At 56.5% G+C, this 24,088-nt stretch overlaps 1 protein-coding gene across 1 annotated transcript in view; it reads right to left on the bottom strand.

Annotated features, from left to right (window-relative positions):
• Positions 1–24,088, bottom strand: part of CTIF (cap binding complex dependent translation initiation factor) — a 214,409-nt gene that overhangs the window by 91,157 nt on the left and 99,164 nt on the right. The window contains exons 6-7 of the mRNA XM_004703101.2: positions 3,972–4,464; positions 299–598 (exon numbers count right to left, since the gene is read on the bottom strand). Coding sequence (XP_004703158.1) covers positions 299–598; positions 3,972–4,464 — 793 coding nt within the window. The remainder of the gene's footprint in view (positions 1–298; positions 599–3,971; positions 4,465–24,088) is intronic.

The raw sequence follows: 24,088 nt of genomic DNA, 5'->3' as shown, positions 1-24,088 counted from the left end.
GGGGGGGGGAGGACACAGGAGTCACGCCACCGAAAATTCAACCCATCTGTGTCTGCTCAGCCGAGAGGCAGCCAGCCCTCTCGTCATGGAAACCGAGAGCGGGCATGGCTGGTCCAACAGGAAGTGCCTATAAAGTGACATCGGTTCACGTAACCATGGGTCATTCTCACAAACACACACACACACCTCGCCCCTGGAGCGCCTGCTGGCTTTCTAGAATTAATTGGGCAAGGGTAGAACCGGGGACACGCTTCTCTCTAGCAATGGCCCCCCGCAGACGGCTGCGGTGTCGGGTTACCTGGAGCATGTTGAGGAGCAGGCTCCGGAACTTGGTACCCTCCACCATGAAGAGAGCCATCCTGTCGCACAGCCTGGCGGCGGTGACGGTGAAGCTGCGGTCGGACACGGCCTTCTGGTAGACGGTCCTCACGATCTCGCCCAGCATCTGCTCCGAGTTGGTGGAGCTCTGGGCCTCCTCCATGAACGTGCCCAGCTGGGCGTCCACGTCACTGCTGTTGTTCCGCATGCTGTTCAGGATCTCCATCAGCTTGTCCATCTTGTTCTGCTGCGGGCGGGAGGGCTCCACGGTCACTTCATCCTGGGGTGGGGTGAGGGGGGGAGTGGGAGGCCTGCCCTGAGTGACCGAGCTGAGGTTTCCGTGGGGGAACCTGGTCCTATTTGCCTCCCACCTGATTCCTGGTCTCTTTAAGCTCGCTTCCACAGCACCCTGCCTGTCCCTGAAGCTCTCTGCTCATCATTTTAGGGAGCCCCTTTGGGATCATCCTGGGTGGTCCACAAGGTTAATACACTGGGCTGCACACCGAAAGGTTGAATCCCACCCCCACCCTCCACCAGGTGCCTGGGAAGAAAGGCCTGGTGATGGGCTCCCCCAAACCATCAGCTACTGAACACCCAGTGGGGCACAGTGAGCCGAATGGTCCCTGGAACTGCCGACAACACCCCGGAACGGCACTTCCTGTGAGTTCTCCCCCTCCCCCAGGATTCTTCCCCAGGAGCCCCTGTGGCCTTGTGGTTATGCACTAGGCTGCTGACTGTAAGGTCAGCAGTTCGAAAACACCACCAGACAGGCCTTTCCAATCCCATAACAGAGTTACAGTCTCAGACACCAACCCACAGGGGGCAGGTCTGCCCAGTCCCATAGGGTCGCCATGATTTGGCACCAGCAGTGAGTTTGGTTTTTGGCTTTTGATCTTTGTCTGTGAAATATCTTCATCTAGCACTGACTCAGTGGGGCTTATAAGAGATGAAGGGAGGTCACAAGGAAGGGACTGGGCCACAGAGAAAAGTGAGGGTGGGAAGATTAGTCCAGGAACAGGGTGGGGTAGGGGGTGGGCAAATGCCTGCTCTGCTGCTGAGAGGGGCCTCCTGGTCCTTCAGCCCCCTCAGCCCCTGTACCCCACGGGCAGCCATTCCCAAGCTCCCCAGGAACACAGCGCTGGCTTTGAGTCCAACAGAGGCAGGGCCAGCCCGCTACCCCGACTACCAGGGGATGCCCAATGTGCAACTAAAACAGTTGGCACTTCTGGGAGGGGAATTTCAGGACCCCCCTCCCCTAAAGAAAATCTTATACCCTTTTACAGCCACCAAGACCAGACCAGGGTCCCGAAAGGGAAGTGAGTGACGTCAGACAGTCTCAAAGGCAACTCCGCAGACACAGTGTAGGTGGGTGCCCAGCAAGACAGCAGGCCGACTGCGGGGCTGGGAGCCCAGGCTGGACAGTGGGTCCCTAGTTGCCTGGGTTCTTGGGAGGCAGCTGACCTAGTCTCCAGACCCCGCTCCCTGCCTCTTGCCCCGCGGCTTTGGGCAAGTGGATTCGCTTCCCTACACAGACAAGGAGGACAGACTAGCAGGTGGACAGTGTCCCTGAGTCCGACCACTTTGGGGTTGGCTTCCAAGAGCAACTGGTCTTCCCACCGAGAACTGGATCTGACAATGACCCTGGGCATCCTGCTCCTTCCTCCCAACCTCTTCCCGAGGACGGCTGGTCTGAGTTGGTGGGCGGACAGGACATGACTGCCTACCCCACAGACATCTAACCCTTGACCTGCAGAGTGGAGAGGGGCCCCGCCTGAGCCCATGCCCATGTCCTCCTGGTCCATGAGCCCAGGATGCCTCACCTGTGGGCTGTGCTGGAAACATTAGGGATCAGAGAGGTTAGGTGGCTTTCCCAAGGTCACCTAACCGGTCAGAGGCAGAGCGAGGGCTGAGCCTGGCTGGCTGGACTCTAAAGCCCGGGCTGTTTCCTCTCTGTGGTCCTACAGCGGCTCCATTTAGTAGAGCTCGCAAGAACTGAGTCAAGACTCCTCTCCCCCCAAAATCATATCACTGTAAATAAGGGTGAGTGCAGAGTGGAAACCCAAAGCCCATCTGTTGGTAATGGAACACCCCCTTATAGAAGGGTCGCGGGGAGGAGACAAGCCAGTCAGCATGCAATGTAGCAACAACGAACCATACAACTTTCCTCTAGTTCCTAAATGCTTCCTGTCCCGTCCCCGCCACTATCAAGATCCCAATTCTATCTTACAAATCCGGCTAGACCAGCGGATGTACACTGGTACAGATAGGAACTGGAAACACAGGGAATCCAGGGCAGATGATCCCTCAGGACCAGTGGTGAGAGTGGCGATACTGGAGAGTATAGGGAAGGTAGGGTAGAAAGGGGGAACTGACTATAAGGATCTCCATATGACCTCCTCCCTGGGGGATGGACAACAGAAAAGTGGGTGAAGGGAGATGTCAGACATGACAAAATAATAATAATTTTAAAATTATCAAGGGTTCATGAGGAAGGGGGGAGCAGGGAGGGAGGGGGAAAAATGAGGAGCTGATACCAAGGGCTTAAGTGGAGAGCAAATGTTTTGAGAATGATGAGGGCGACAAATAATGTACAAATGTGCTTGACACAATGGATGGATAGATGGATTGTGATAAGAGTTGTATGAGCCCCCAATAAAATGATTTTTAAAAAAGAGACTCCTCTCCCCCTGGCTCACTGCAGCAACCTGTCTTGGAAGCTCCGCAGGTGGACATCAGGTGGGCCCTCCGCCTGCTCCCACATCTGGGGCTAGGAAGTGGGCAGTTACTGCTCGGCCCACAGGCCTCTGGGGTGAAAGGTGTGGGGAGGGGGGTGGACTCAGACCACCAAGCTCTAAGAAAGTCTCAGTGTGGGCAAGCCTGCCCTTCTCCCTGGTGGCTTGAGCAGGATCTTTGCTGCAGGAGCTGGGGAGGGGGAGGGCAGCCTGAGCGCCAGGGCTGCATGTTGGGAACGACAACGGCAGGGCACAAGTCCTTGGGAGGAGGAGGCCTGGTGTCTGAGGCAGAGAGCCAGGCTGGAGAGGCGGGCCGGTCTGGGGAGGAGACCAGGCCCCACAGGCAGGAGCGGCTCAAGGAGGTGCTCACTGTGGGTGCTCACTCAGGGGCTGTGCGTGATGGCGACAGGGAGCACGGGTCCCTGCAAGCTGTCTTCCAGGACCTATCTTTGCAGCTGGACACATGGGGGTGAGGGGGCAGCAGGCAAGGCCATAGCCAGGCTGCTTCCACTCGGCCCAGTTCCGGGCTCCCACCCTGGCTGGGCCCTGCCGGATGGCGCTTCCCTGAATGAGAAACATCCGCCCTTATTTCACACGCAGTGAGCACTAGCAGGGCAGGCTGACCCCTTACCCAGGAACCCTTTCCTCCTTCCCTTCGCAAGTGCCAAGTGCCCACCTGGACCTGGTGGCGAACCAGGAGGTGAGGTGCTCGATGTGCTGGTGGGGGACACGACCTTTCTGGCCTGGTCTGCCCCCGGAGGCTCTGTAGCCTGTAGAGCCCCCGCCCCCAAGCCCCCTGCTTCCTTCCACATGGCTCCCAGGGCCCTCAAACCCTCGAGGCCCCTCCCCGAGTCCAACTACCAACGTGCCTACCTCTCGGCTGTCCTCCCAGGAGCAAGAGAGCAACTGAAATGCAATTACCGGTGCCTTGTCCTTCAGCCTGCGCCGCAGCCTGTCTTTAGAGGACTGGAGCAGGGTGACTCTGGGCCGCTCCGCCAGCCGCTCCGGAATAATACTGTCCTTGCGCTTTGTCTCCGCCTCCGGGACCCCTGGCTGCTGCGGGGGCAGCCGATCGGGGGCCACTGGGCAGGGGCCCTCGGGGTTGCAGGGGGTCTCGAGGGTGCCGTGCCCGGCGTCTTCCAGGGCGTCCTCGAGTCTGGGGCCCTCGGTGGGCACGGTCTCTTTGGCATTGCGGTGGACGCCCGCCTCCCCCTTGTCGCCAGGAGAGTGTTTCATGGTGCCGTGGTGCCAGCGCCGGTTCTGGCTGTAGCCGTGGTGGGTGGGCCTCCCTGAGGAGGGGGGTGCTGAGCCCCCCTGGTAGGACTTCTGGTGGTCCCTGTTGTGTTTGGCACTGCCCGGTGGGTGGTCACCATGCTGTTGAGACTTGTTCCCTCCTGGAGGTCTCTGCTGCCGTCTACAAAACAGGGGAGAGAGAGACAGAGAAGAGGTCAGGGGGCGGGCAGCGCGCCCAGACACAAGCACAGGACAGGAACCCACGCTCTGGCACTTACTGAGGGCCTCCTGGGTGCCAGAGCCCTGGTGGCACAGGGTTGGCGCTTTGAACCCACCCAACAGCTCTGGTTACTTGTTGGGCTGCTAACCACAAGGATGCCTGTTCGAAACCACTGACTGCTCCCCAGGAGAAAGAGGAGACTTCCTACTCCAGTACAGAGTTACAGTCTGGGAAACCCACAGGGCACTTCTACCCGGTCCTATAGGTTCACTATGGGCCAGAACAGACTTGATGGCAGGGAGTGTTTTAGAACAACCCTGTCGAAAAAGGACCCGGGATCCACTTCCGTAAAGATTCAACCCACTGCCATCGAGCCGATTCCAACTCACAGTGACCCTGGGTAGGGTTTCTAGACTGTAATCCTTTACGGGAGCAGACAGCCTCTTCTTTCTTCTGCTGAGCGGCTGGGAGGCTTGAACCACCGATCTTGCAGTTAGTAGTTCCAATGGTTACTCCACAGTGCCACCAAGCCACCGTTCCAGCCCAGAAAACCCTGTAAACCCCAAACCAAACAAAACAAAACCAAAAAAAACCTCATTGCTACTGAGCTGATTCCGACTCATCGCGACCCTGTAGGATAGAGTGGAACTGCCCCTGTGGGTTCCCAAGGCTGTAAATCTCTTTACGAGAGAAGACGGCCGGCCTCATCTTTCCTCCATGGAGCAGTCGGTGTGTTTGAACCGCCAGCCTTGCAGCTATCGGCTTCATACTGAAGCCACTATACTCAAGCTCCTAGAAAGCCCTTTGGGGTGGCTCTAATCCGTCCTGTGAGTATACGAGCTGGGGTCTACTTGATGGCAGCTGGCAACCGCGTGTCAGACTTGGTGCAGGCCCTGGGGACACGAGCGAGAGTGAGCCAGACAGGCCCCTGATACCTCTTAACACAGGAAAACACATCGGAGGGGACAAAATATGAGACGATAACAAATGATTACGCATTGAGCAGTGTCGCCTCTGTCCCTGGCTACCCAGCCATGTCCCCTAGAAGCAGCTCTCGCTGCTGTCTCAGTGACTCTGCCAGACAGCCCAGCACCTTCAGGCCAAGGGCTGGACAGACTCGCCTCCCCAAATGACCACTCAGCTAAGGACTTGTCCTAACGGCTCGTTTGTCACAATGCTTTTTGTTTGGGGCCTCATTGCCCTCAGCCCCCACGAAATAAAACCCCCAAGAAAGTGACATTTCAACATGAGGGTTTTAGGCAGAGACAGGCTCACCAATTTGTCTGACATAAGACTTACAAGCAGCGAACATCACAGGAACCGTCTGCGCAGTGCACGATAAGCGGACCCACCTTCCCCATTGCTTTGGTCCTGCGAGCCAAGCCAGGGGTTGGGAAGGGCTGTTCCCCATCCTTCTATCTGATGTGAGCCAGGGCTGGCTCCTCATCACCCGACGTGCCCTTGGGCATCACCTACATTTTACCCTCAAGGGGTTGTGTGTCCTATGACTTAGACCCTCCAAAGGGGTAAAGTTGGTGAACAAGATTTAAGGGAAGGACACGTATTTTCGAAAGGATGAGCTCCCGCCATAACTTCTTCTATAACAATCCCTCGTCCGAAGGTACAAGAGACTGGCCTCACATTGCATTTTATGAGCACACGGTCTTTTTTGACTGACTCTCAAACTGTTGTTTGTTCACCTGGAAGTAGAAATTCCACACGACCCAGCGATACCTCGGCTGGGGATGCACACTCCAGAAGAAGAGCCCTAGCACGGACAGACACATGCTCTCCCGCGCTCATGGAGCTGGTTCACAAGAGCAAGACGGAGGAAACCACTCAAGTGCCATCCGTGGAAGAACAGCTACAGAAACGTTGGTGGATCCGCGCACTGGAACACCAGGCATCTCTAAGAAAAACACCCGACGAGACAGTGAAGCACCTCATGTCACAGATGTGGCGTGACCTTAGTCCATCCAGGTAGCCAGTGTGTGGCGCCACCTCACCTAACCTGCCGTTCTTTTCCAGGGACTGACGCCCTGATGGCGTGTCCACAGTCAGTACATGAGAGGAACGATCACCTTTCTCATGTCTAACGAGCACCCTCCTTCCAAGAGAGCTTTGTCTGTTCTGGTTGCAGGCCACAAATGCTCTGTATCGACGCCGTCGTGCAGGGATATCCACTCTCCTCTGGTCTTTCCTACCGACTGCAAGGCTCACATGCATGTGATGCGACTGAGGAGGATACCGGGGTTTGAACAGGGCATCTGAGTCCTCAAAGTGACATCTTTGCCTTTTGACACTTTAAAAACAGCCACTGATATTTAGGTTATCTAATAGTTGCTTTATAAATGCAGGCATGTACATATGTAAGTATATTTATACAGAATGATAGGCAAATAGATCTATGTACATATATTTATACGTTAAGTATTAAGGTAGCAGATGGACATTGGGTCTCTACTCAAGTACTCCCTCAATGCAAGAACCCTTTGTTCTAATCACCCGGTAGTCTGTGATGCTCACCTTCTGGATGCAATCGCTAAAGACAAAATGGGTACATAAGCAAATGTGGTGAAGGAAGCTGATGGTGCCCAGCTACCAAAAGATATAGCATCTGGGGTCTTAAAGGCTTGAAGATAAACAAGTGGCCACCTAGCCGAGAAGCAACAAAGCTCACATGGAAGAAGCACACCAGCCTGTGTGATCATGAGGTGTTGAGGGGATCAGGTATCAGGCATTAAAGACCCAGAACAAAAAATCATATCGATATGAATGAGGGGGAGGGTGGAGACCCAAAGCCCATCTGTAGACAACTGGACATCCCCTTACAGAAGGGTCACAAGGAAGAGATGAGCCAGTTAGGGTGCGGTATAGCACTGATAAAGCATACAATTTTTCTCTAGCTCCTTAATGCTTCCTACCCCCTGGCCCCACTATCATAATCCCAATTCTACCTTACAAATCCTACTAGACTAGAGCATGTACACTGGTACAGGTACGAGCTGGAAACACAGGGAATCCAGGACAGATAAACTCCTCAGGACCAATAATGAGAGTAGTGATACCAGGAGGGTAAGGGGAAGGTGGGGGACAAAAGGGGGACTGATCACAATGATCGACATATAATACCCCATCCCAGGGGGATGGACAACAGAAAAGTGGGTGAAGGGTGACAGTGGTCGGCGTAAGACATGAAAACAATTTTTATAAATTATCAAGGGTGAGGGAGGGAGGGATGGAGGGGGAAGGAGGAGGAAAAAAATGAGGAGCTGATACCAAGAGCTCAAGTAGAAAGAAAATGTTTTGAGAATGATGATGGCGACAAATGTACAAATGTGCTAGACACAGTGGATGGATGGATTGTGATAAGAGCTGTACGAGCCCCCAATAAAATGATTCTTTTTAAAAAGCAGTTGCTTATACTTGTTTAAAAAACCAAACCAAAATTCCTCTAGACTCCTTATCCCTCAAGCATAAATATTGGTCTGAGTGGTTTTTAAAAAAATGAAATGGACATAGAGTCTTTGAATGAAAAACAAATTCATTTCAAACACACACACAAGTGACTGATTATTACTTACATAAACTTGGTTGCATTGTTCAATTAATGTTTTTCAGATGGGAATATGGGGGGGGGTACCTTAGATTGGGGTTAACCGCGTGATTTTCCCATTTCAACCAATCACACTTTCTTCCCTGAAAGGCTTTCCACTAGGGGACCATTGTTATTTGCTATTGAGTAAATTCCAACTCGTGGCTGCCCACGTGCTCGGAGCAGAACTGCTCCCGGGTTTCCAAGGCGGTGCCTCCTCTTAGAGGCCCATCACCGGGCCTGTCTTCTGAGGCACCTGTGGCTGGCTAGTAGCTGAGGAATACTTAACTGTTCGTGCCACCCAGGGACCTAAATACATAAACAAATAAATATTTCCCCAACTCTCCCCCTGGTCTCCTCGGGTGCGCTCCTGATCGCTCTCTGGTGAGGGCGGCTCAACATCCCCGTCGGGGAAGACTCCCAGCTTGGTCATGCCCCTGCTGACCTCTGTCTTATCCTCGCGGACAGTCCTGCTTTGAACATCACCTCCCTGCAGCTGTCTCGTGTTTCAGGGGCAGCAGCGCACACCGCACCCATGTGTGTCTGCTGGTCAGCAAGCGGTGCGACTTGGGGTCACTCACTTTGCTCCACATGCCTCCACCGCCACGGACATGCCCGAGGGGGGTCCCCCCTGGCCAGCATGCGCCGCCTCCAGCCCACCCCGCTCACCACGTCCCGGCTTGGATTCCTGGACATTTGCTAGTTTCCTATCAATGAGACCCTACTTATCCTGTGGCTCCTGATGACGTCTTTCAGGTTCACCCTTCCCACCACGGCCGAGTCCTGGTCTGCTGTAGGTCCACACCAGGTCCAATTCGCTCCTCCACCAGCAGATGGACAGTCGGGCGGCTTCCATCTTTTGCCTCTGGTGGCAGCGCTGCACGCAGCACAGGTTTGGGTTTGCTGTTTCTTTTGCCCTTCTCCCGGGGGTAAACCTAGGATAGCGAGGGCCCCTGGCTTGGGGTACGATAGGGATTGGGGTAGGACGGACCCCACAAACTTTGTGAGACTTTTAGTTTACCCTGGCATCCTCTGACCGCTGTGGGCAGTGGGGTCCCAGTCAGCCACCACCCTGGCAGGGGTGCTGGGGTGTCTCATTCAAGCTGGGCAGAGTGGACACCTCGGCTCCTCACTCAGCCTTTGGTGGCGTGGGCGGGGCGGAGGTCACCGCCTGCCTTCCTGTGGCATTTGGCTGGAGAGGGCAGGCGTTCTGGGAGCTGTCTATGCCTCTTGACCTTTCAGCGCTTCGGGAGTCTTCAGTTCCATAGCCGAGACACGTGAGGCAGAAGGAGACCCAGGAGATGGGCCACCGTGATGTCCCTCGAGTCCTGTGGTCCCTCATCCATCTGCCTTACTCTCCCGCCTATCAGAACGTCCCTTTATCCAGCATGCCCAGGGCTGGGAGCTCTCTGCACTATTGGAAAATATCTAGGAAAGTCTATGGGAGCCCTGCTGGTGCAGTGGTTACAAGCTGGACTGTTCACCTCAAGGTCAACGGTTCGAAACCACCAGCTGCTTCACAGGAGAAAGGTGAGGCTTTCTGCTCCCCTAGGGAGTTTTAGTCTCTGAAATCCAAAGGGGCAGTTCCACCCTGTCTCCTGTAGGGCCGCCGTGAGTAGGTATGGATCGACTGGGTGGCAGGGAGCGTGGATGCTGGGTTCTGGAGGAAAGTCTGGAACTCTGTGCTGGCTCTGGCAGCCCAGAGACGAAACACGCAGCCTACCTTCTGACGAGCATAACTGACCGTCACCATACACACACACACACACACACACACACACACACACACACACACACACACGTTGCTGCAAATTTGGCTCACAGAGCCCAGCCTGTTCTAGAACTGACGGCCCCTCACAGGCCATCAGCTTCCTGGGGGGCAGATCACCAGGTCTCTCTCCCACAGAGCGTCTGGGTGGCTCCGAGCCCACAGTCCTTCAGGCAGCAGCACTGCACCCTCAGGACCCCCACGTGTGTGCGGGAGGGGAGAGGTGCAGGGCCTTCACCCAGTCTGTGGGTCGTGGAATTGGAAGCCGATGGGATTTCCTCACCTGTGCTTCTGAACCAGTCTTTAAAAAATGCCGTGGTGGGGAGGAGATGAACCAGTCAGGGTGCGATATAACAATGATGAGAAATACAACCTTCCTCTAGTTCCTAAAGGTTTCCTCCCCGCTCCCACTACCATGACTCGAATTCGATCTTGCAAGACTGGCTAGACCAGAGGATGTACACTGGTACAGATAGGAACTGAAAATACAGGGAATCCAGGACAGATGAGCCCTATAGGACCAGTGGTGGGAGTGGTGAAACAGGGAGGGTAAAGGGAGAATGGGTAGGAAAGAGGGAACCGATTACATGGAACTGTGTGTGACCTCCTCCCTGGGGGACAGACAACCGAAAAGTGGGTGAAGGCAGACGTCGGACAGGGCAAGATATGACAAAATACCAATGTATATACTATCAAGGGCTCATGAGGGAGGGGGGAGCGGGGAGGGAGGGGAAAAATGAGGACCTAATGTCGGGGGCTTAAGTGGAGAGGAAATGTTTTGAGAATGATGAGGGCAATGAATGTACAAATGCGCTTTACACAATTGATGTGTATATGGATTGGGATAACAGTTGTATGAGCCCCTAATAAAATGTTAAAAAAACCCAAAAAAACAAAAACACACAAACGAAAAATGCCATGGCATGCCAGGTGATACATAACAAACTCACTCGCCCACCCAACCGTCTGACACCCACCATTCAGCGGCCTTCACTATGCGGCCCCCACACGCCCATGGTATGAAGCCATCACCACTCTCCATTCCCACCCCCCGCCCCCAACAGAAACGCAGCGTGTGCACACGCAGGTGACCTTTGAGGGGTTCTCCCGAGTCTGCGTCTCCAGTTCTTTCCACGGGTGCCCTTTCTCCCGCCTCTTTGTTCTCCGAGGGTGATCTATTTTAGGGCCGGAGAGGAACCTTGGAAATTCCCTGGCAGATAATGCTCGATTCTCACAACCTATGTCATCCTTATTTAGAATTTTTGTGGGGCCTGCAGCTATGACCCAAGGAATGTCCCCAAAGACTCCCTGAGCAAGCCCTACCCAGCATCGGCCCAGAAATGGTGTGGCTTCCCTCGTGTTCCTCATATCAGAAATTCCCCTCTTTCTGCCCACTTACCTCCTCCCACCCACCCAGCAAGCAAACCAGCCAACAAACACCAACTCATCTCCACCTGGGGAAGGGAAAACATACAAACAAACAAAAAGTCCCCCAACTCTCTGCCATTGAGTCAATGGCGACTCACAGCAGCCCCTCTGTGGGTTTCCAAGACAGTGACGGAGTAGAAAGCCCAGGCTTTCTCCCCAAGGAGACGCTGGTGGTTTCGAACTGCCGACCAGCAGATCGCAGCCCGGAGTGTAACCACGACACCACCCGGGCTCCTCTACCTGCGTAAGAGAAGAGGTCATTTCTGTATGGTCAGGGATTGTGGGAGGAGGCTTGGTGGCATAGTTAGTGTTGGGCTGCCAACCCAAAGTTCGGCACCAGCTGCCCCGTGGGAGAAAGGCGTAGACGTTGGCTTCCATCAAGATCGACAGGCTTTGAAAGCACAGGGACCAGTTCTACCCTGTCAGAATCAGCTTGATGGCAGCAGGTTTGGCTTGGGTTTGAGGGCTATGGGCTCAGAATGGCATTCGCTGGGTCCTACGGGACTCTGGAGGCCTGTCTCTGGCAAAGGACAGCATGCCGGCACAGAGGGTCAAAGCAGAAGAAGACACTCAACAAGGTGGGCTGGTGCAGTGGCTGCAAGGAGCTCAAGGCTAACACCTGCGAGGACGGCACGGGGTGGGCAGTGTGTGGTTCTGCTGGGTGCTCCCGAGCACCGCTCTAGCTGGATGGCACGTAACAGCGGCGGCAGGACTTCTGCAAAGCTGGGATGGAACTTTGGGAGGGCCTGGAAGCCCATGTCCTCTCTGGTTGGACGGGCTCTGGGGCCAGCCCTGTCTACATGGCCATGAGCAAGCCCATCCCAGCCCGCTCAGCAGTAGGGCATAAGTCTGGGCTCACCCCTGCCCAGTCAGTCAACAAGCACCAACGGAGGAGTGCCCGTGGGCAGAAGGGGGCCTAGAAACCCACTCTCCAGGGTTTCACCCTAAGCAGGCAGGCCAGACTGAGGGACTGGAAAGAAGGACAGGTGGACAGGATTGACTGGGTTGGTCCTGGAGGGCAGGTAAGAGCACAGACCCCACTGGAGGCCAGAAGGCCCCGCTGTTTTCTTCCCTCTCCCTCCCCGTCTCACCTGCTCAGGGTCCTGCTTAGCCCTCAGGGAAAGTGCTCACCGGGGCTGGTCTCTGTGTGCAGCCAGGGTGAGCATCTTTCTTCCCATTTTACAGACAAGCCCACTGAGGCTCGACAGAGGCCCACCGCAGACGGCCTTCCAGAGGCTCCCAGGGGTGCCCAGCTAAGCTTAACACCCACTGTTGGTTCCCACTGGCCCTCAGATCCAGAAACGCTGAAGAGCCTCGGAGACCTGCAGTGAGGACGGCCATCTGAGAGCCCACCGAGAGGGCCCTGACCATTGGCACAGGCGTGGGGCTGGGCCCTGTTCCCCCAACAATGGGGAGCCAGCCTGTCCTGCTCTGGCCATTCACAAATACTGGCCAGCGGTCTCTGGCAGAGCTGCCAAAACCAGCTCCTCTCGGAGCCGTGTTTGCTGGCTCTGGGTTTCACGGATCCTCCTTCCAGGGGCCAGCTGGCAGCTCACCACGAAACCTGTGGGTTTAGGTTTGGCTGGGCCGGGGATGAACCGCCTTTGCTCCGAGCAGCCGGGCCAGGGAGCTGCATTTCACCTCGGCTACACTGATGTGGACAAACGAGACACCAAGTTTTGTAACCCTGGCCCCACAAAGGGCCAAGAGCCACCTCGCTGCCTGTTTCTTGTAGGGTTTTAATCTCCTCTCTGGGGAAGCTTGCACCAGGGAGATGGCTTAGGACACTGGTTCTCAGCCTTCCTCATGCCACAACCCTGTCATACAGCTCCTCGTGTTGTGGTGACCCCCCAACCCTAAAATTATTTTCGTTGCTCCTTCATCACTGTCATTTTGCTACTGTTATGAATTGGGCGACCCCTGTAAAAGGGTCATTGGACCCCCAAAGGGGTCACGACCCACAGGTCGAGAGACGTCGGCTTAGGAGCTAAGCGTTATATCCCATTTGTGCTCTGGCAACACCTGCTGGGGGGCGGGAAGCAGCTCCTCTCCGCTCTCTCCCTCTTGTCTGAGAGGGAGAATGGTCGGTTAGAGCTTTTCTCACACTCGCTCCCGTGACTCTGGGTCCCGACCTCGGCGTCCAGTTTCCTGCGGAGACAGTTCCCTCCTCTATGAAAGACAGAGGGCTTCTCAGAGCCCTGCAGCTGCATTCGGGGAGGTGGGTATGGGGACACAGAGTAAGTTCCGATTTTGTGGTAGAAACAAACAAACAAAAAACCCTTTACAAACCCGAAAACCAAACACGGCGGTCGGAACCCAGACAAACAACTCTCCGGTTGTCTTTTACTTCATAGCCGCTCCCAACTGGCTCTTCCGAGGACCTGGGCCTTATGATGTCCTCTCAGTGTTGCGCACGGAACCACATAATGTGTAGGTCTGCTTGACCGTTTCGGAAAACAAGATTCCTCCTCGGACGAGTGGCTTTAAAACGCTGCCTGGGCCCTGACTTCTCGCCTTCAGGAAGAGGGATGACTGCTTCCTGCTGGCGGAGATGCGCATCCCTGCCCACCACACCCCTGCGTGGGGCCCCATGCCCTACGGAGGGGCGGCCAGGCGCACACCAGGGCTTCCTCGGTTCAGGGAGGAAAACAAAGGCCTGGTTTGGGGGATGACTGGGGGACGAGGAAGTAAGGAGACAGGAGAAGGGCCTGGAAGATTGTCCCCCACTTCAAGGGACCACTCATCTCAGGGAAAGTTGCTGTGATCACTGAGCACCTACTGTGTGCTTGGCAGTGCGGGGGGGTGGGGGGGTGGGGGGTGGTTGTTCCAAGTTCATTGCCCAGCGACTGACTGAAGGGGACCGGTTTGAGCGCTCTCAGCAGTGCCTCAGAACAGGCCTCGTCCTTGGCTTCTGAGGACAGGGAGGAGGAGTTCTCGCGGGGCCCGCCAGGCTCAGGCTGGACCTTGGCGGTGGACTGGCCCAGGGTGCCCGTCCCCATGTCTGTCTGCGAGGCTCTGACTGGCTGGGCCCCTCCCTGGTGGTTTCACTGCTGTCTCTGCTGCCTGCAGTGCCCTGTCTGCCCCCTGCTGTTGGGGGGAGAGGGGGCAGGAGTGAAAGCAAGGCTGTTTTGTGGGTGAGAAAACCGAGGTTCAGTAGGGTGGGGTTGCTCCACTCGGGCTGCCCAGATGGTCAGCGGCAACGCGTGCCTTTGCCCCGGCATCTGCGTTTCTGCACTAACGTCTCTCCACTGGCTCTTTGGGGACCCTGGAGCTCTGTGGGAACTGAGGGGCATCCACCATTGCCACAGCCACCGCTGCAGTACCCTTGTGGCAGCGAGTTCCTGGCACGCCCCTGTGTGTGCCAGGTCCTTTATGGCCCTCACACTGCCCTGCAGGGAGGGCAGGCGGCACGGGGGTCAGCCGGGCAGGCTTCAGGCACTGCCCTCTGTTGTGCAGTATGCTTCAAAACAGATGAAGAACAAAGAAGCAAAAACCCGCATGAACGTATTCTAGTGTAGAATTGACACAGCACAACACACACCAGGGCAAGCGCTTCTATGGTGAAATTCAGGGGCCCTGCTCCCGGTCTTCGAGTGGTGCCACCAAGCTTGCCTTCCTTCTCCGGTGGCTCTCCAGTAGCACAAACTTAAGGACCTCTGTCTGTTTCCTCAGAAGCCCTGGCGGCACCGTGGCTTCGTCATTGGGCTGATCGCTGCGGGGTTGGGAGTTCAAACCCACCAGTCGCTCTGCGGGAGAAAGACGAGGCTGCCGCCTGCTCCTACAAACATTTACAGTCTAGGGCTGCTGTGAGTCAGGAGCGACTTCATGGCAGTGGGTCGGTTTGTAAGCTGGGGAAGCGGAGGGGCAGCAAAGAAAGAGGGAGGTCCTCCAGGAGACGGCCGGACCCAGGGGCTGCAGCCAGGGGCCGAAGCACAGGTGCGGGTGTGAGGATGGAGCAGGACCCGGAGATGTGCGCTCTGCTGCCCATGGGGTCGCTGTGGGTTGCAACCAACTTGGCAGGACCTCACAGCAGCAACATTCAGCCTTTTGAGTGGATGCGGCAATTTGAGCCGATACAGATGGTTGTTCAAAGAGCACAGTGCTCTCAAAGCTGACCTGTGTACTGGTCAGAAGGCTGCTGTCTTTCTTCATTAAAACCCCAAAAACTCACTGCCATGAGGTCAGTTCTGACGCCCGGCAAGGCTGCAGGACCGGCTGGAACTGCCCTGGTGTGTTTCCGAGGCTTGACTCTTTAAGGAAGCACACGGCCTCCTCTTTCTCCTGCAGAGTGGCTGGTGGTTTCAAACGACTGACCTCGCGGTTAGAAGCCCCGCATGTAACCCCTGGCACCACCCTAGGGAAGGCTCTAAGGAGGAGAGTTGGGTAGGAAAGAATTCAAGGCAGAGACCCCTGCCAGCCCAGGCAGGAATGCAGGTGGGACGGTTTGTATCTCCCTCCACAGACAGAAAGCTTAGGAACCAATGTTTGTGGGAGCCCAGGGGGTGCTTTGGGATGGAAACCGGAGGGGCTGGGGACCTCTGTTCCCTGCAGACTCTTCTCCCCAGGGAGGTACCATAAAGGGATGAACAAGGCCACACAGCTCCCCGCTGCCTCCCAGGGAGGCTGTGCAGTGTCTTGGCTCTTCTCCCTAGTCCCACTGGGATCCTCACCCACCGGCTCATAGACTCCCCTCTCTGTGGACTCCTGGAGGGTGCTCAGTTTGAAGCACCCAACACCACGCCCACATCTCTGCTATCCAGACTGTCTTGAGGGTTCTTCTTGTCTGCACCCCTCACAAACACCCCTTCCTCAGATAGGGCAGACCCTTCTCTAAAGCTCTCTCAGGGGCCTGGGGTGGGGTCAGGCCCTCAAGCCTCCCCAAGTGCTGCTTGAGGCCACCCTGAGCCAGGGGCTGTGGCAGCCCTGGGGACACATGAGGATGCCCGCAGAGCTCAGGCTCCAGAAGCCCAGGGCAGCCAGGGATGGGAGGGATGGAAGATGGAGGAAAGAGCAGCCAGGGCTTCTGCCTGGGGTCGGGGAAGTCCAGGGGCAAGACGGCTCGCAGAGTGCGGGGCCTGGCGCACAATGAAAACGTGGCCCTCGCTCACAACTGGAAGCACTTGAAGACGGCGACAGTAGCATTTTAAAGCCGGTGTGGGTCCTTCAGAGTGTGGGTGCTGGGCAACCTCACAGACACATGCCCTGCCTGGAGGCTGCTCCCAGGCGATGGGCAGAAACGAACTCACTAGCGAGTGGCGCACACGGAACAGAAACAGCTCGCGGCGGCGGGTGGCAATCCAGTGCCCGGGGCGTGACTTTCGTCTCCTCTGAAGAGGAGGCACTGTCGTACATTTCTACAGAGGGGCCAGCAGGGCGCGGGACAGGGCAGTGACGGCCCTGAGGCCACACAGCTTGGAAGAAGTAGAGCTTGGGTCTGGAACTTACCTTTAGCATGAGACTGTGTGGCCTTGACCACCATGCACTCCTGCCTCTGGTCTTAAGGTCCATTGGGGGTGGGTGGGGCGTGGAGGGCCACCCATACATCAGCGACATCCACACCACAGGGAGTCCAGATCTCGGACAGAGCTCAGTGGGGGAGGGGCCGTGTGCCACCCTGGTGTCACTCGATGCACCCTGTGAAGTGTCCAGGGGCGACCGGGCCATGTTTGGCTATACAGTTTTCGTGGCGTTTTGGCCGAATTGCATTTCTTTGTGAAATCCTCTGCCGTCAGTCAGAACAGCAGAAAGCATTTCACCCGAGCCCACTGCCATCCAGTGGACGCCGACCGCAGAGACCCTGCAGGACAGGGTAGAACGGCCCCATGGGGTTCCGAGCCTGTGACAGTTTACGGGAGTAGAAAGCTGTACTCACAAGGCCCACACTGCAAGCCCATTCGGATTTCTGACTCTGGATGCACACAGGGCAGAGCTGTCACCCCTGCCTGACCACGAACAGGCTTCGCGTCCAGTGCAGGTCTGCACATACGGCAAGCACCCCCCGTGGCTCGTTGGTGCCGCTGTTGCTGGGCACTCTGCGGTCTCTCAAAGGACAAGGAGGAGAAAATAATCATCTTTTCAAGGGATGTTACTGATAACGTTGCAACCAACAATGGTGTCATTCAGGGTGGCAAGATTTCCCACACAATGCTGTCGTTCGTGGTCATACACTCTCAGGAATAGTACCTGTATGTGGTTTACAACTGTGCCGATCACATGTCATCCTATGACTGAAACTGATCATGGGGATCACTAAGGGGGGTCTGTCTGGTCTCGTCTGGGCGGAGGCCCATGGGGGTGGGGGTGGGGCGTGTGTATGTGTGTGCGTGTGAGACACCAGCCCAAGTACTGCCCTTGCGACCTTATGGCTTGGCTGACTGTGCTGTGGGAAAGACAAGGGCTTAGCCCAGGGCCCCCTGGGAGCAGAGGAGCTGAGGTCTATGGAAGGGGAGTGACTGGGAAGGCTCTGGACGGAGCTCTGGACAGAGGTTTGGAAATCTGGCCTTCGAGGCTTGGCTCCACTGTGTCTGGGGGAAAACCACAGAAGCCACGTGTGGCCCTTGGGTTTCCATCTGTGCCGGGAACAATTCTCTCCCACCACAGTCTGCTGTTTCCTGTGGCCGGCTTGCTGGGCAGGGCCTTGGGCAAGGGAGTGGACAGTGCTTGGTGCCTCCTGGCACAGGAGTGAGGAGCTGCACACACTTACCACCGTCCTCCATCAGGGGGCAGCACGGAGGCCATGGGCAATGGCCTTCTAAAGGCCGTTCGTTGGGGAGGGGAGTCTCACTCAATGACTGAGGCATTTCAGAGGTCCTCTGCTCAGTCCCACTCTTGGTCGGTCTTGCCAACACCACTTCCCTGGGTGGCCCTGGCCAACCACCCAACTGCCCAGGCCTCAGCATTCCTACCTGCAGAATGGGCTTACCTATCCCACTCGAGGCATTTCATGAGACGCCCCCCACCCCTCCCCACTTCTCTCCGACTCCTGCCTGGGCCCCGGGGCCAGCCTGCGGTCACAGTGGAATAAGGCCGAGGAAGCTCTTGGGCAACAAAGGCACATTATAAATCCGAGGGAGCATGTTTGTTCCAGGGTGAATCAGGCATTCCAAGAATGCTCCGCCTCTGTGGTCCTGAGGAGGCATGGCGTCATGGGAAGAGCACACGGCTGCCCCGCGGAGCCCAAGGTAGGTTCCCCAGAGGAGTACTCTCAGGGGAGACCCTCGCCCTTCTGCTGGGCCACCGAGCCCTGCAGCTCTCAAGCCTGGGTGTGGACCCGTGCTGCAGCCTGCTGGTGGGCCCGCCTGGAGGCTCCCTGCAGAGGCTGGCAGGGGCCTGCCAGGGCAGCAGGAAGTCTGCAATGGGGTGTGCCATCTACGGGCCCTGCTGTCCGTGGTTCAACTGCCTGAGTCACACAAACAACCGGGGAAGGACATCTGCCTCTGCCCCCTTCTGGAGCCGCGACCCACGGCCAGCTCCCCCGACCCATTCTCCCTGCAGAACAGGGTGGGACCAGCTACGGGTGTGAACACAGCCCCTCCTTGCCTGGTGCCGACATACGTAGCTCCCCTGAGGGTCCCCGAGAGGCAGTGCCCGGTAGGCGTGGAGGGCGGCAGCGCAGGAGCTGGGTTTCCAGAGTTCTGGCCCTTTCTCTGTGGCCGGTGTGCACCCTTGGGCAGGTCCTTCGCCTCTCCGGCTGTCCGTGTCTTCATCTGTGACATGGGTCCAAACGCTGTCCCCATCTCTCGGGGCTGTGGTGGGTCTTCAAGGAGCCGATACCAGCAGGTGCCAGCATGGTGTCTGCTTGCCGTGGTGCTGTGCTGTGGGGTTCCCAGGCCAGGGCTTCAGATGTGCAGGGGAAAGGGTGCACGCGGCACAGCCAGGCCACAGGGGAGAGTGGAGGCTGGGGGAACATCAGCGTTGCTCCCAGTGGAAGGAGTTCAGAAGGCAGCCTCCGGGGTCCAGAATCTGGCTTCCTCTCTGACTCTGGCTCCCGAGGGTGATCAGAGTTCAATTCCTGGCCCCGGCACGGCGTGTGTGGCCACTACCCCTCTTTCAGGAGAGGCTGGCGTGTCGCTCTGTGGGTTTCAGCCAAGCTTCCAGCTAAGATGGAGCTGGAAGGAAGGCCTGTAGATTGGTTTCTGGATGGGGACCAGTGACAACCATGGGTCAGCATGGTTCAGCCGGCTGTGCACAGAGTCCCCACGAATGAGAGCCTACTCCACAATGCTAACAACCCCCCTCATCCCACCTTGGGGGTGCTGACAGCCCAGCACGAGCTCCCTCCGAACTGCACTTTATTCTTCGAGGCGTACAAGAAATGAGAGCGTTAGCACTGCCCCTTGGGTAGAACCAGGGGAGCCCTGCTTTCCAGTTTTTTGCCAGGCCCTTCTGATCCAACACCTGAACCCGTGCTCCCCACTCGGGGCTGAGGTGCCTGCACACCACCATCCCCTTGGGCAGGTGTTACCCAGAGCACGCTGCAAAGGACTGGAGGAGGGTCTCTGGGAAGGTGTCCCAGGTAAAGGGCAGCCAGGTCGCGCAGGCCGGTTCAGCCGTGTGGATAGCAGAGGAGCTCTCCAGGGAGATGCTGCCGGCCGTCTGCCCGCCCGTCTACCTCGCTCCATTAGCCCCCACATCCTAGCCGCCCGCCTGGGGCAGCTCCTACCCGCACGACTTCACGACTGAAAGGTGTGCGGCCTCCCTGCGGGGCTGGTTTCCCTCCTGGGAAGGACAAGAAGCTTGGAGGGTGTTAGTGGGAGACGCCTGGCCTCCCGAGGGCCCCATTTTTCAGGGAGGGTGGGATGAGGTGGGGGGTGTTGGCTGGAAGTGAGGTGCTCACATTGGGAGGCTGCCACAGAGGAGGGGCCGTTCAATAGCTTCATGTTCCCCAGGGGCCCTGGCCCAACTCATCCATCTTGGGACATGGTTGTCCAGCTGATGGCCCCTTGGGCCAGAACCTTCCAAACTGTAGGCGGAGTTGTCTTGGGGGCAGGTCGATTTCCTAGTGACTGCCCTCTCAGTCAGGGTTCAATGTATATACTCAGGGCTAATCCTATAGGTGCCGAAGGGGCCTGATCCCCCAACATCCAAGTGCTGGGCTCCCAAAGCTGGCAGAGTTGCTTCTTGGGTGCCATCGAGTGGGCCTCGACCCACAGGGATGCCATAGACAGAGTAGAACAGCGCCTACAGTTTCCTGTAACGGACCCCCAGGTCTACGAGGGGGTACCCGAAAACAAAACAAAACTTTTTTTTTCTCCAAAAGCTATGTATTAAAAAAATTTTTTTTAAATCAAAACAACCTTATCACCTTCAAAGTACTCTCGTGACAGTACATTTGTCAAATCTGCGATTCCGTTCTTGGAAACATTCTTTACACTCATCTGTTTGGATGGCTGACAGCACCTCCCTCTCATGTCCCTCTTCATTCTCGGAAACAAAAAGAAGTCCCGTGGAGCAAGGTCAGGTGAGTGGGGCAAGAGAGGCCCCCAAATGGCTCAATGAGATGGCTGCAGGAGCAGGTACATTGTCGCGGAGGCAAAGCCACATCTGCCACAAATCAGGTCCTTTTAGTCGCACACTGTTACACAGTCTTTTCAGAACCTCTGAATAGAAAGCTTGATTAACAGTCTGACCTGGTGGAATGAACTCCAAATGCACTATCCCCCTCATATCAGAAAAACAAATGAGCATCATTTTGGGGGGTACCCCCTCGTATTCTTACCTGGAGTCACTGGTGGGTGTGCACCGTCAACCTTTCGATGAGCAGCCAAGCGCCTAGCCATTGTGCCACCAGTGCTTCTTTGAGGCTTGCTTTTAGGCACCATCGAGCTGGGTTCAACCCTCAGCCACCCCATGTTCGGCAGAACAAAACACTAGCCGGTCCTGCGCCAGGCTCACCAGGGTCCCTCTGGCCGAGCCCACTGCTGTGGCTTGCGTGCCGATCCAGCTTGTCAAGGGACTTCCTCTGCTTCACCAGCATGAGTGGTCCCTACTGACTGCATGCCCAAGGTACGTGAGACAAAGTCTCGCCTTCCTGGCCGATTAAGAGCATCCTTGCCATACTTCTTCCCAGATGGAAGTGTTTGGCTTTTTGGCAGTCCACACAAACTTGCTGCCTTCAAATGGATTCCGACTCCTGGTGACCCTACAGGGCAGGGTAGACCTGCTCCTGTGGGGTCCCCAGACTAACTCCTTATGGGAGTGAAATGGCCAACTTTCCTCCTGTGGAGCGGCTGCTGGTTTCTAACTGCTGACCTCACAGCTAGCAGCCCAACTCTCACAGACCCCTCAGTGTTCTTTCACCAAACTCGCTGCCAGGAGGCACTGCGGACTCATCACAAACCTGGCGCAGAACTGCCCCTCTGGGTTTCTGAGGCTGTAAATCTTAACAGGCGCAGACAGCCTCATCTTTCTGCAGCAGAGCAGCTGGCGGGTCCAAACTTCTGACCTTGTGGTTAGCAGCCCGACTCGCAATTCACGATGCCACCAGGGCTCCAGTGGGTTGAAATCCAACCAAGGGTGCTCCCTCGGAGTAGAATGCCAACCCGTAGGTGGAGAAGCAGCAATGGCATCAGACGCTCTGGCCGCCCATCATCAGACTTGTGCCAGGCAGGATGCGTCAATGGATGCTGATGGGTGTCAGTCTGAGGAAAACCAAGGTACCTGCACGGGCTCAAACTACTTCCCCACTCCAAACAAGCTCACTGCCAGGGAGTCGATGCCGGCTCACAGCAACCCTACAGCACAGGGTACACCGGCCCCTGTGGGTTTCCTAGACCGTAACTAACTTCTTTCTGGGAGTAGAAAGCCCTAACTTTCTGCTGTGGGGCAGCTGGTGGTTTTGAACCGCTGACCTTGTAGTTAGCAGGCCAAGGCTCAATTCACCATGTCACCAGGGCTCCTCATCCCACCACGAAATCTCTCTTAAGGAGGAAGGTAAGTACCATCACATTAATGGTGGAGGCACTCGGCCAGCACTACCTTCAGCCAGAGGTCAAAGGCCACGTGGTCAGTGACGGGCGTGAAAGCGCAGCTCACCCCTCTGCTACACCACGGGCTGAGAAGGACACAGCGCCCCTGCCGAGGCATGCCTTCCCAAAGTTCTGATGACGCCGTCTCATCGCGAGGAAGAGTCAGAAGAGCCCAAATGGAGGGGCCCCCCGAGAAATAGCTCGTGTTATAAAGAAGTCCGACGGCAGTGTCGGGAGACACGGAGGACGGCTTGGTGACGGCTCGGCAACGGCTGAGGGTTAAAGGAGGCCGGAGAGAGGAAGACCGTGTGCACAGTAGGGAGAAAAGAGAGCCTGCCTTCTACTCCAGCGTGCAGACACACAGTGCGACCGACGCACAGGGGACACAGACAAAGACACATCGCCCCGAGGAGCGGGGCCAGCCACACAGGGCCATCACGGGTCCAAGGATTCCCAGGGACGCAGCCGCTCACTCGGACGTGGAGAACGGCGGAAACTCGCATGCGCACAGGCGGGGCTGCAGAATGGGGAGAGGAACCGGCAGGGACACACGCGGTTTCAGAGAGCAAAGTGGAAAGGGTTCATTCAGGACCCTCCAACAGGCGGTCGGAGTGTGGACCAGGCGACCCCCGTCCCCTAACCTCCATCCAGGACATCCCCAGGCAGTCCCTCTGGGCGAGCCTGCCCCTCCCTGGGCTGACTACGGAAGGCGCAGCGATTCCCCTTCAAACACAGCTTTTCTGGTTGTGGATCGACGGTCAGTAGGACCTCACTGTGGGCTGACTGTGTGGAGACTCAAACAAGGATTTAGGGCTCCCCCTGTAAACCTCAGCCCCCCACGAACCGAGCGCTCAGGACTGAAGCTCTTCCACGGTATCGGTGGTAGTGTCCTGATTCTGATTACGGAAGTGTGGCCACAGAAGAGGACGGATGTGGAGTGTTTAGGAGCCCTGGTGGTGCTGTGGTAAAGCAGTCCGTCTGTTGTGAACCCGAAGGTCGGTGGTTTGAACCCACCCAGCCTCTCCAAGAGGAAAACAAAACAAAACTCCTTGCCACTGAGTGGATTCTGACGCATAGTGACCCTACAACACAGGTTAGAAGTGATCCAGACTAGAGCTCCTGCCGGGAGTACACAGTCTCACCTTTCTCCCAAAGAGCGGCTGGTGGTTCTCAACGGCTGACCCTGCGGTCACAGCCCGATGAGCCGCCCACTACACTGCTAGGGTTCCGAGAGGGAAAGACCTGGTAATCGGCACTCATGACGATTCTCTGGTTGCCATCAAGCCGACTGGGTAGGACAGAGTAGAGTGTCCCGTGGCGTGTCCAAGGCTGCAATCGCTATAGGGACAGACAGCCACTCTTTCTACAATGGGGCAGCTGGTGGGTTCAAACCTCCGACCTCTCCGTTAGCAACCAGGCACTTCACGACTGAGCCACGGGGGCATTTTCCGGTGGAGATGACAGCCCAGAAAACCCGGTGGGGACGGCTCTGTCCATGGGGCTGCCCTGCATTGAAATGGACTCCACAGAAGCGGGCACCGTCCTGGCAGCTTACTCTCGGGTCAGAAGGGTGTGCACAAGAAAGAGGGACAGAGCCCAGGTGGCAGAATGTGAACATTTGGGGTGTCTGGGAGACGGGCACATGGGAATGCTTGGTACTATCTGCGCACCTTTCTGCGAGCCTCCACTTTTCTTTTGAAGCAGGGGAAGAGGTAGGGAGGATATTCCAGGAGAGCGGCCAGACTCAACAAAGGTTTGGCAGCCATCTGTCTTATGTCAGATGGCTTGCAAACCAAATCAAATAAATAAAATCAAACGAACCAAAGA

Source organism: Echinops telfairi, unplaced genomic scaffold, assembly GCF_000313985.2.
Source record: "Echinops telfairi isolate 266 unplaced genomic scaffold, ASM31398v2 ScPeMD7_7400;HRSCAF=8409, whole genome shotgun sequence".
NCBI classification, from domain to species: domain Eukaryota; kingdom Metazoa; phylum Chordata; class Mammalia; order Afrosoricida; family Tenrecidae; genus Echinops; species Echinops telfairi.
Note: the sequence above shows the minus strand (reverse complement) of the source record. Positions and strands in the feature narration are given on the sequence as shown.